This window comes from Triticum urartu, chromosome 1A (assembly GCF_056163025.1).
Source record: "Triticum urartu cultivar PI428250 chromosome 1A, HENAU_Tu73, whole genome shotgun sequence".
Lineage (NCBI taxonomy): Eukaryota > Viridiplantae > Streptophyta > Magnoliopsida > Poales > Poaceae > Triticum > Triticum urartu.
This window is the reverse complement of record NC_141873.1, coordinates 315,453,537-315,465,939: the sequence shown is the minus strand read 5'-3', so window position 1 is coordinate 315,465,939 and position 12,403 is coordinate 315,453,537. Positions and strand designations below refer to the sequence as shown.

Genomic DNA, 12,403 nt, shown 5'->3' with positions numbered 1-12,403 from the left:
TACTAGCATAATGAATAACATTCAGTTTCTTATCAACTCTTTGTCCTAGAACAGCATCAATAACATAATCACTAGCATCACACATAATTTCAAAAGGCAAGTTCCAACCAGGTGGTTGAACAATAGGTGCATAAATTAAGGCTTTTGTGAGTGTTTCAAAGGCTTCTAAAAAATCATAATCAAAAACAAAAGGGATATACTTTTGCAAAATACTCGTAAGAGGCCTAGAAATTTTAGAAAAGCCTTTGATAAATCTCCTATAGAAACCAGCATGACCTAAGAAACTACGAATACCTTTTATATCTTTAGGACATGGCATTTTCTCAATTGCATCAACCTTAGCTTGGTCCACTTCAATACCTCTTTCAGAAATTTTATGACCCAAAACAATGCCTTCATTAACCATAAAGTGGCACTTCTCCCAATTCAAGACAAGATTTGTTTGTTCACATCTCTGCAAAACTCGCTCAAGATTCCTTAAACAATCATCAAAAGACTTCCCATAAACAGAGAAATCATCCATGAAAACCTCAACAATCTTTTCACAAAAGTCAGAGAATATAGCAGTCATACATCTTTGAAAGGTGGCAGGTGCATTACATAAACCGAAAGGCATACGTCTATAAGCATAAGTTCCAAAGGCACAAGTAAAAGTGGTCTTTTCTTGATCAGGTTGAGAAACAGGTATTTGTGAAAAACGAGAATATCCATCAATGAAGAAAAAGTGTGATTGCTTAGATAATCTTTCAAGCATTTGATCAATAAAAGGCAGAGGGTAATGATCTTTTCTAATCGCTTTATTTAATTTTCTAATATCAATTACCATTCTATAACCTGTAACAATTCTTTGTGTAATAAGTTCATTCTTATCATTAGGAACAACACTTATACCTCCTTTCTTAGGGACACAATGAATAGGACTTACCCATCTACTATCAGCTATAGGATAGATTATACCTGCTTCCAGAATTTTTAATATCTCCGTTCTTACCACTTCTTTCATCTTCGGGTTTAACCGATGTTGGTGATCAACAACGGATTTAGCATCAAGTTCCATATTAATTTTGTGCTGACATAGAGTGGGACTAATGACCTTTAAATTATCAAGAGTATATCCAATAGCAGCCCGGTGCTTCCTTAGAACTTTTAATAATCTTTCTTCTTCATGCTTTGAAAGGTTAGCACTAATAATAACAGGATATATCTTCTTTTCATCAAGATAAGCATATTTCAAAGTGTCTGGCAATTGTTTTAATTCAAACACAGGATCACCTTTTGGTGGAGGAGGACCTCCCAGAGTTTCAATAGGCAAGTTGTGTTTAAGTAGAGGGCGTTGTTAAAAGACAATCTTATATATTTCATTTCTTTCATGCATATGAAAATCATTTTCATGGTCTAGCAAATATTGTTCTAAAGGATCAGTAGGTGGTACACCAATAGAAGCAAGACCAATTAATTCATCCTTACTAGGCAATTCTTTTTCATGAAGCTTTCTACTAAACTTGGAAAAATTAAACTCATGAGACTCATCACCAAAGCTAACACCGACAGTTTGTTTCTCACAGTCTATTTTAGCACTAAAAGTGTTCAAGAATGGTCTACCAAAGATAATGGGACAAAAGTCATCTTGTGGGGAACCAAGAACAAGAAAATCAGTAGGGTATTTTATTTTCCCACACAAGACTTCAACATCTCTAACAATCCCAATTGGTGATATAGTGTCTCTATTAGCAAGTTTAATAGTAACATCTATGTCTTCTATTTCTGCAGGTGCTATGCCATTCATAATTTCTTGATATAAGGTGTAAGGAATAGCACTCACACTAGCACCTATGTCGCATAAACCATGATAACAATGATCTCCTATTTTAACTGAGATAACGGGCATGCCAACAACAGTTCTATGTTTATCCTTTTTATCAGGTTTGGCAATTCTAGCAGCTTCTCCACAGAAGTAAATAATATGCCCATCCATATCTTCTTCCAAGATATCTTTCACCATAGCAATACTAGGTTCTACTTTAATTTGTTCATCAGGTTTAGGTGTTCTAATATAGCTTTTGTTAACCACAGTTAAAACTTTAGCATGTTCCTTTATCCTAATAGGGAAAGGCGGTTTCTCAATATAAGCAGAAGGAACAACTAGATCAACATTGTAAAGTATAGTTTCTTCTTTAACTGGTACCAGTTCTTTAATTTCTTCTTTAATAGGTGGGTGATATTTAAACCACTTCTCTTTAGGGAGATCAACATGAGTAGCAAATGATTCACAAAAGGAGGCTACTATCTCAGAGTCAAGTCCATATTTAGTGCTAAACTTTTGAAAAGCATCGGTATCCATAAAAGATTTAACACAATCATACTTAAGTTTAATACCTGACTCTTTATCTTTGTCGAGTTCCCAATCTTTAGAGTTGCGTTTAATTCTTTCCAAAAGATCCCACCGGAATTCAATAGTCTTCTTCATAAAAGAACCAACACAATAAGTATCAAGCATAGTTTGATCATTACGAGAAAGACGAGCATAAATTTTTTGGATAATAATTTCTCTTGAGAGCTCATGATTGGGGCATGAATATAACATTGACTTAAGCCTCCCCCAAGCTAGAGCGATACTTTCTCCTTCACGAGGCCAAAAGTTATATATATAATTCCGATCACGATGAACTAGATGCATAGGATAATTTTTTTGATGGAACTCCAATTTCAAACGATTCCAATTCCAAGATCCAATATCATCGCATAGCCCATATCATGCCAATGATTTTCTCTTCAAAGATAAAGGGAAAACCTTCTTCATAACTTCATCTCCGGGTAAACCTGCAAGCTTGAACAATCCAAAAAATTGTTCTACATATATCAAGTGCATATCAAGATGTTCAGTTCCATCTCCTGCATAAGGATTAGCTAGCAGTTGTTCTATCATACCTGAAGGAATTTCATATTCAATATTTTCAGTAGGTGCAGTAGGTTGAGGGGTAGCTAATTGTGGTTCCGGTCGAGGTGAATATACCCCGAACAAACCCCTCAAAGGATTATTTTCCATAGTAACAAGTGACAATAAATTTCAGCACACTATATAAATGTTTCCTTACCAAATTCCACTTACCAAAGGTGCTTCACTCTCCGGCAACGGCGCAAGAAAATAGCCTTGATGACCCACAAGTATATGGAATCAATTGTATCCCTTTTCGATAAGTAAGAGTGTCGAACCCAACGAGGAGCAGAAAGAAATGACAAGTGGTTTTCAGCAAGGTAATGTCTGCAAGTGCTGAAATTATAAGTAGCAGAGTAGTTTGATAGCAAGATAATATGTAATGATCAAGTAACGATAGTAGTAACAAAAATGCAGCAAGGTAGCCCAATCCTTTTGAGGCAAACGACATACCAAAACGGTCTCTTATGATAAGCAAAGCGTTCTTGAGGGTACATGGGAATTTCATCTAGTCACTTTCATCATGTTGGTTTAATTCGTGTTCGGTACTTTGATAATTTGATATGTGGGTGGACCGGTGCTTAGGTGCCGTTCTTACTTGAACAAACCTCATACCTATGATTAACCCCCCCCCCCTCGCAAGCATCCGCAACTAGGAGAAAAGTATTAAGAATAAATTCTGACCATAGCATTAAACTTTTGGATCCAATCGGTCCCTTACGGAATAGCGCATAAACTGGGGTTTAAGCTTTTGTCACTCTCACAACCCATCATCTAATTGCTACTCCACAATGCATTCCCTTAGGCCAAATATGGTGAAGTGTCATGTAGTCGACGTTCACATGACAACACTAAGGGAATCACAACATACACACTATCAAAATATCAAACACATATCAAGTTCACATGATTACTTACAACATGATTTCTCCCGTAACCTTAAGAACAAAAGTAACTACTCACAAATGATAATCATGCTAAAGATCAGAGGGGTATTAAATAGCATATTGGATCTGAACATATAATCTTCCACCGAATAAACCATATAGTAATCAAGTACAAGATGTAATCAACACTACTAGTCACCCACAAGCACCAATCTATAGTTCTAGTCACAAGATTGAACACACGAGATGAACTAGGGTTTGAGATGAGATGGTGATGTTGAAGATGTTGACGGAGATTGCCCTCTCGAAGATGGGAGAGTTGTTGGTGATGATGGTGACGATGATTTCCCCCTCCTGGAGGGAAGTTCCCCCGACGGAATCGCTCCGCCGAAGGGCAAAAGTGCTCCTGCCCAAGTTCCGCCTCGAGACGGCGGCGCTCTGTCCCAAAAGTCCTATCCTTATTTTTTTTTCTAGGTCAAAATTACCTATATACCATAAGATGGGCACCGGAGGTGGGCCTGGGTGAGCACAACCCACCAGGGCACACCTAGGCTCCCTGACGCGCCCAGGTGGGTTGTGCCCACCTGGTGGGCCCCCTCTGGTAGTTATTTGCTCCAATATTCCTTAAATATTGCATAAAAATTCTCCGTGAAGTTTCAGCTTGTTTGGAGTTGTGCATAATAGGTAGCCCGACGTAGCTTTTCCAGGTCCAGTTTTCCAGCTGCCGGGATTCTCCCTCTTTGTGTATACCTTGCATATTATGAGAGAAAAGGCATTAGAATTACTCTAAAAAGCATTATTATGGATAAAAACATTATAAATAATAGTAAGAAAACATGATGCAAAATGGACGTATCAGTGGGCGCCTTCAAGTCCAACCACGAGTGATTCGAGTCTCATCCATTGGGGTCACTCAAAGGAGAATAGGGCAAGTGATTGGTGGCATTCAGGAAGCTTTGGCACCCACGCCCTCTACAAAGTAAATTAGCACTCCCCAAGAGTGTGAACTTGGGGATATACCATCTTCTCCAACTTGTGGTTAATCTTTTTTCACACTTCTACTTTGTGTTGGTGCTTGCTAGCTAGTTTGTTGCTCATTCTTATCTTGTTGTTTGCTTGCTTGTTGCACCATTTTATTTGTTCTCACCATAGATTGCATATCGAGATAACTTACTTTATCCACACTATCCAAGTTTACGTAAAAAACTTCAAAAAATTGCAAACTCCTATTAATCTGCCCTTCGTCCTTCACTTTGGCAATAGACCAAGAGTCGTTTTCCTTACAAACCTAGTCGTCAAAGAGGCATGACCTATTGGACGTGTAACGTGTTGTGTGGGACGACTTAGAAGACATAGACCACATCTTTTTTGGATTCCACCTAGCGCAAAAGTGTTCGTGTAGTTGGTTATGTTGGGCAAGTGTCCGACGGCAGACAACCTCACGAAGCGAGGATGGCCTCACATCCACCATGCTTTCTTTATCGTTCTGCTCTAGACGTCGTCGCCCATATGCTGGCCTACTGCCCTTTTCTCATAGGCATTTTGGGCCGAGGTCCTGCAACAATTCAAACTTCCTCCCTCATGGACTTGTGGCAGGCGGGTTGCCCCGCCGTGCCCAAAGTTGACTGAATGGTGTGGAACTCTCTTGTGCAATTGATTAGGTGGACAACTTGGAAGGAGAGGAATGAAGGGATTAAGCATGGATTCGCCCATCGAGGCATCGACCAAATGGCCTCGCAGTTCATCACAAAGATGAGTTACTGGCACGCTACTGGTCGTTCATAGATTTGGTCCCTAATAGACCGACCGTTCGAACTTGACTAGTGGCCATGTGTGTTTTCATTTTGTTGGGGTTCCACCCACTTGTACTCATGCTGCCGTTTACCTATAACACCGCCATACTTCTAATTCATGATTAATGAAAAGTTGCGTTGTTAGCATTTTCTTCAAAAAAGTACCGAGTTACTAGGTTCATGGTTAATTGTGATAAATCATCAATTTCAAAGTATCAAGAGGTAAAGACTAAATTCCTCGTCCCATCTGAAACACATGAACTCAAAAGGTAGGAATAAGAAAAATGTAGAAATCAAAATGACACGAATCTCATATTCCTACATGAACTAAAACTACATGAAAACTGCAAAACCGTCGTCTGGATGTCAATGGGGAAAACACAAAAATTGTAGATACAAAGACGAAAACATGAGGGGGACCACAAGTTTGTTTTCCTCCAAAAAAAATCTCATATGGATAGCCCATTCTATGGGAATTTCAAGAAATGTAGGTTAGTAGCCCATCGTTGTCCAAACGGCACCGAATGGAAAATTCCTATTAGGAATCACATAGCTTAAAATTCTTAGGTTTTTTTGCTTTGTTCAAAACAGAGCCTAGTGTTCTCGAAGGAAAAAAAAAAAACAAGGACGCCAGCCAAACTAAACTAGCCCTCGAATGGCCACTCCTACTTGTCAGGATTGGATTTGGGATTCGTGGAGCGGACCACGCGCGCGCTTTGTTTGCCTTCCTCCCCGCTTTCGCTCCGGCCACGGCCGCAGATGGCGACGGCCACCGCCTCCACGTCCCTCCGCCCGCCGCCGTCCCCGTCCCCGCCTCGGCTTGCGGTTGCGCCCTCTTCATCTCGCGCCTCTGTTCTTCTCCTTCCCCAGCGAACTAAAGGGTTCTCTGGCCGTTCGCCTTCTTCCTTTAATCGATTCTGTACTGGCTAGGGGTCGCTGTGCCAGTGGTGCTGGGGAACCCCTACGCATTCCTCTCGGAGAGCATTCCACGCGCATCGGCGGAAGAGGTTCGTGCTGTGCGCTTGCTCTCTGTTTTCTTCAGTTTGGTTCTCTTGTGTATACTGGATGCTTTCCGGTTTGAAGGAACGACATTTTGTCTAAACTGGTTTAACTTATTTCTCTAATTACAAAAGGACAGTTCATGTTACCTGCTTAGCTGAAATTGTATGGGATTGGGAGATACATCATACATGAGTTGGGAAAATTTTTGTACTGTGCACAATTTCGAATTTGTAGTGGTGATAGCATTGTTTACATTCACTAAAGAGTGAAGTGCATCAAAGGTCCTCAAACTATTTAAAAGGTGTTACGTAGGTCCTCGAACTATGAAAAGGGTCATTCAGGTCCTCAAAGTGCAATATGCGTGTCATCCAAGTCCTCGAACTATTTTAGCGGTGTCATGTAGGTCCTTAAACTATTTCAAATGTGTCACATACGTACACACTTATTGCACTTCAAGGATTTTTGAGGACCTGGATGACACTTTTCATAGTTCGAGGACCTATGTGACACCTTCAAAATAGTTCGAGGACCTAGGGTGCACTTCACTCAAATGAGTGTGGAAATTTAACTAGATGGGGCCTACGGCACTAAACAGGTCAGCAAGTGTGACCAATGCTGGAAAGTCATGATATTTCTGCTAGTGATGCAAACTTCTGATTGTTGTGTAAGTATTTTCATTCAATGTTTGTTCCTGAACTCTGATACTGCCATATACATGTCAGAGTCATTATGTGATTTTGCTCTCATACGTTTTATTTTTCCATTGGAGATTGTGCGGGAATAGATGGTGTTTCCTCTTGTTTATTAAGAACTAATGATTTCATTAAAAACAGGAACACTTTGTTATGCGCAGCCGTTAAAGGCCCAGAAGAATCCTTCAAGAAGACCATTGAAGTGGATAGGCTGATTGATATGCTGAGAGATGCAAATCCCGGAGAGGTAACCATGCTGCATATCTTCAGTTTTACTGATCTTTCTGGTCACGACAAGCTACAATTCCTTTCCCTATATTTCAGTGTTGAACTAGATTTGTTGTCAATCATCAGTTCATTCAATACGTAAACCTTTGGCCTGTAACTAACTATATGTGCTTCGAGTATCCTCCCCATGCTTATTTCATAATCGGTAGAACCAAGCTTGGCATTGGTTGGTTGGTGGCATTTGATTAGCTACTTAAAGTATAGGAGATCCTTATGAGCTATCAGATTTGCCTTTTTTTGTGTGTATGTGCCCAAATATGTGGCTAGATTTTATTAGTATGCCTAGTATATTTCAGGCACGATATGATTTGTTCAGTTGACAAATCTTGAGTGTCTTAATTTTATCATTCTACATAAAAGTACCAGATGAAGAACTAATGCACCTTCTTACATGCAAACAGCTTGATCTAATAGTGGTTGAAAATATTCTAGCGTTCAGTGAGGGTTTCTGGGTTCGGCTGGCTGCTCGGATTGATCTATGCAAATCGGATGATGATAAAGTATGGTTGCACATCTGGATTTATTTTTACTAATTGTGGTCATTATCTTTTTCATCTTCAATTTTCTCACTTTTTAGTGCCTCCATCTCCCTTTTGTTTTTCAGAAAGATTATGAAGAACTGGCAGAGAATGTCATGAACATAGTTGACCGTGTCGTCCACAAGACTGATGTAAGAACCATGTTCTTTCATGCATAACTCCTCATTTAAGTGCTACTGTCTGCCACTTGATGTGAATTCCTCAAGCCTTTATATTTTTAATATGATAAACTGCGTGTTCCTTGCATGCTGCTAATTTTAATCCCTATTGTTCAGGAGAAGATTGAACAATCAACTGATGTTCTGAAGGCAATTATTAGTCCTGTTATGAATGAAGGAGAAGATGCGATGTGGCCACCAAGAAATCCGGAGGCTCTCAAATTGATGGAAAAAGTAAGCACAAGTCTCATGTTCTATACAGTAGTTGGCTTTCACATTATAATTGTCAAATGTGATAATCAGTGCAAGAATATAGACATCTGTACTGCTTATATACTTCAATTTCAATCGTGCTTTGCGCAAGTTTCTTTTATCAATTAAAAAAGAACCCGCAGTTACTTTCATGAAACTGAATTCTTTGGGCTCCAAAGATGTGTCTGTTAAAATGTAATTTTAAGCCATACTATTATTTTACCTTGTTCTCCATATTCTGATGTGATTTTTAATGTCTTCTTGACATCCCCAGGAAATATCAAACAGAGAAAAAGAAGGACAGCTAGATGAGAGTTTTCTGTCAGAAGTTAATGCTCAGCTGAGGCAAGTAAGTGGTACTATTTATTGCTTTCTCGGTTTGAGTTGTTTTATACTCCCTCCGTTTTTATTTACTCCGCATATTAGCTTTGACTGAAGTGAAATTTTATAAAGTTTGACCAAGTTTGTAAGCTAGACATTGCCAAGGCCTTCAACAACGTCTCCTGGGAATACCTGCTCCAACTACTAGATAAGTTAGGCTTTAGTGCTAGATGGAGGGACTGGATTTCGACGATTCTAGCCAGTTCTTCTTCGGCTTTCGTCCTAAACGGCAGCTCCGGACGTGATATCGACCATCGTAGAGGGTTGCGGCAGGGAGACCCCCTCTCGCCTTTGCTTTTCATCCTCGCCATTGACCCCCTTCATTGTCTTCTGGAGAGAGCAGAGGAGCTGGGCATGCTCACTCCCCTGCCGGGTAGGATAGGGCCCCTTAGAACTTGCCTATACGCCGACGATGCCATGATCTTCGCCGACCCCTCTCGCCAAGAGATCGACAATCTGCTTCTCCTGCTCGATAATTTTGGAAAGGCCACAGGGCTCTGCATCAACTTAGGAAAATCTTCAGTAGCCCCGATTAGGTGTAGCGACATTGATCTTCAGGACATTCTACATGGCTTTGGCGGTTCGGTGGTCGGCTTCCCGCTACGCTACTTAGGGCTCCCCATTACAATCTCCCGCGTCCGCTTGGTTCATCTTCAATTCATACTCGATCGCATCAGAGCCAGACTGGCGGCTTGGAAAGGGCGCCTCATGTCTATTGCAGGCCGTAGGGTTCTTGTCCGATCCGTCCTAACGGCGCTCCCAACCTTTGCTCTGACGGTGCTGCGCGCTCCAAAGAAGTTGCTCAAAGACATTGACAGTGCAGGCGGTGTTTTCTCTGGGCTCAAGACGAGGAGCTCTCCGGTGGCAAATGCAAGGTCAACTGGTCCACCGTCTGCTCCCCGACGGACTACGGTGGCCTAGGCGTCCTTGATCTGCAGCGCTTTACTTGAGCTCTAAGGCTCAGGTGGCTCTGGTTCCGCTGGCGTAATCCCGATCGGCCTTGGGCGGGCTCGGAGCTGCCCTGCGACGACACGGACAAGGAGCTCTTCGCTGCAGCAACAAAGGTGACCATTGGCAACGGGGAAACTGCTTCGTTCTGGAGCAGTACCTGGCTGGGATCAACGACCCTGAGATTCTCCTTCCCGGCCCTGTATGCTCATGCTCGGAGAAAAAACAGATCAGTTAGGGATGCCCTCTCTGCTGACACCTGGATCCGCGACCTTGCCCACGGAAACACCAATGCTCTCCTTCACGATTTCCTTGCGCTGGCCAGATGCATTCGACTCGCCGCTGTGCAGTTGCAGCCGGAGATCCCTGATGAAATCACATGGAAATTTTCAGCTTCAGGAAACTACACTGCTGCCTCGGCTTACAACATGCAATTCATTGGCAAGATCAGATCTCCTCAGAACAAAATTGTCTGGAGCACTTGGGCTCCGGGGAAGATCAAGATCTTCTGCTGGCTATTGTTCAAGCAAAGAATCTGGTGCAATGACAGACTATAGAGAAGAGGATGGCCAAACGGATACTTCTGTCAACTATGTCTCAGGAACCTGGAAACGGCGGCGCACCTCTTCTGGCAGTGCAACTTTGCTCGGGCGGTTTGGCAGGGGCTCGCGGCGTGGACTGGATGTGCGGCCGTCGCCCCGGCCCGATGGCAGTTGTTATCAAACTCCACTCAAATTGTCACCAAGATGATCGAGGACACCGCCCCAACTTTCAGAAAAGGTGCCAACCCCCTCATCCTCCTGGCGTTGTGGGAAATTTGGAGGGAAAGAAACAGCTGCACTTTCAGAGACAAGGTGTCCTCCGTTTCAGAGGTGGCTGCATCCATCAGAAGAGCGATCGACCTGTGGCGCGCCGCAGGCGCTACGTGCCTTGAGACCCCGTTCGGGGACATGTCGGAAGATACGTAAAATTCAGACCTCTAGTTTTCTATTTTCTCTTTGATTTCTTTTCTCTTCTTTCCTTGACCTACGGGTCACCCCCGCCATGTTTGAATTCTCCAGTGCTCTCTGCTAAATCAATGAAAAGCCAGGAATCCCTGGATCTTTAAAAAAAAACATTTACAGTAACAAATTTATATGATGTGAAAATATATGCAATGATGAATCCAATGGTATAGATTTGGTGGTGTATATGTTATTATATTTTTCTACAAACTTACATAAAGTTTGACTTAAGACAAACCTAATATGTGGAGTAAATAAAAATGGAGAGAGTATTATCATATAACATGGATTATTCTTGATATTAGTAATATTTACATATGTTTAGGCTAAAGAAGATGTAGATAAGCCAGGGCTTCAAGCAATGCTGCAAAAGGTGTTGCAACTATATGCTTCCAACTTTCTCCGAAAACGCAGTTACGCTTATAAAGGTAATCCTTTCTTTATGTCTTCCCAGCTATAAATATCAAGAAATAACTGCGTATTTTGGTTGAATCTTGAGTGCCTGTGTTGACATTCTCAGGGGGAGAGGTTGTAGTGCCTGAAAAGTTTCTTGAATCGATAATAGAGGGTATGAATTTTACCCAAGAGATTGTTTATATTGTGTCTATAATCACCGTCTCTGATATGTTGAGTTTGCGCAATGCAGCTCCCGAAAATGACTGGAATAGGCTGTTGCTTGATGGACTTACAGTTGGAAAGGGAGATGTTTCACCTGAAGAATTTTACGCTGTTACCAAGAAGAGAATTGAGAGAATCTTGATTCGCACGGTAAGATTCATAACCTCCTGAGTTCTATGTAACTATTTTAACTTGTCAGTGCCTTGCGCTGAGCATCCCCTCACACAATTGTCTCTGTAATTTATATTTATATTTTTGACAGGAAGGTGGTTCTTATCAGCAACGGGTACTTGTCGAATATATAAAAGAGATACAAGCTAGAGCAGAGGAAATAGTGAACCGGCTTCAAGGCCCAGCTGTGTAACGTTTATGGTACATTTGTAATTTCAGAACCAGTTATATCAAATAAATGAGAAATAATGATTCCATAATTTAGCCATTTTTTTACTAGAAGAATACTTTGTGGTAATCATTAATCAAACTCTTTGTCGGCTCACCTGAAGAGGGTTCTGTACTAGAGATTCCCAAGCTTAATACTCGTCAGTCGTCACCCTCAAGTATCTACATGTCATCTCTGTTTTACAGGCATTTAGTTTGACAGCACATCCAGTATTGCAGTATCGATCTTACACGGTTAAAGCACTTAACTCCTGGAAACAGAAGTGTGACGCTATATGCAGCAAAGCAATGAAGAGTTAATACTAATATTACTTATTTTCAGGGAAGCATAACAGACTGTCCTCTTGAAAGACAGCCTTAAGAGGAATCACCTATCTTACCAGTTAGACAATGGATACATTTTTAAAATGTTGGCTTTGTTCAACTAACACCAAAAATGTCTGTTCCCTGAATTGCATAGGTTCCCCTGGTCACTGTTAATCTATGGATCCACCGGTATTTCCTTGG

At 41.3% G+C, this 12,403-nt stretch overlaps 1 protein-coding gene across 1 annotated transcript; it reads left to right on the top strand.

Annotated features, from left to right (window-relative positions):
* The first annotated feature begins 6,249 nt into the window (after positions 1-6,249).
* On the top strand, positions 6,250-11,993 carry LOC125506715 (uncharacterized). The gene is made up of 11 exons (XM_048671458.2): positions 6,250-6,440; positions 6,546-6,622; positions 7,451-7,556; positions 7,999-8,097; positions 8,202-8,267; positions 8,412-8,528; positions 8,821-8,895; positions 11,205-11,307; positions 11,400-11,447; positions 11,526-11,647; positions 11,760-11,993. The coding sequence occupies exons 1-11, from the start codon at positions 6,375-6,377 to the stop codon at positions 11,859-11,861; spliced, it is 981 nt and encodes a 326-aa protein (XP_048527415.2). The 5' UTR covers positions 6,250-6,374; the 3' UTR covers positions 11,862-11,993.
* Positions 11,994-12,403: the final 410 nt, after the last annotated feature.

What these genes read in the sequence shown, in the direction of transcription:
- LOC125506715 (XM_048671458.2), top strand. Translation starts at nt 6,375, where the DNA reads ATGGCGACGGCCACCGCCTCCACGTCCCTCCGCCCGCCGCCGTCCCCG. An exon ending in CGTCCCCGCCTCGGCTTGCG is followed by an intron (nt 6,441 to 6,545) that starts GTTGCGCCCTCT and finishes TGTACTGGCTAG; the next exon opens with GGGTCGCTGTGCCAGTGGTG. An exon ending in CTCTCAAATTGATGGAAAAA is followed by an intron (nt 8,529 to 8,820) that starts GTAAGCACAAGT and finishes TGACATCCCCAG; the next exon opens with GAAATATCAAACAGAGAAAA.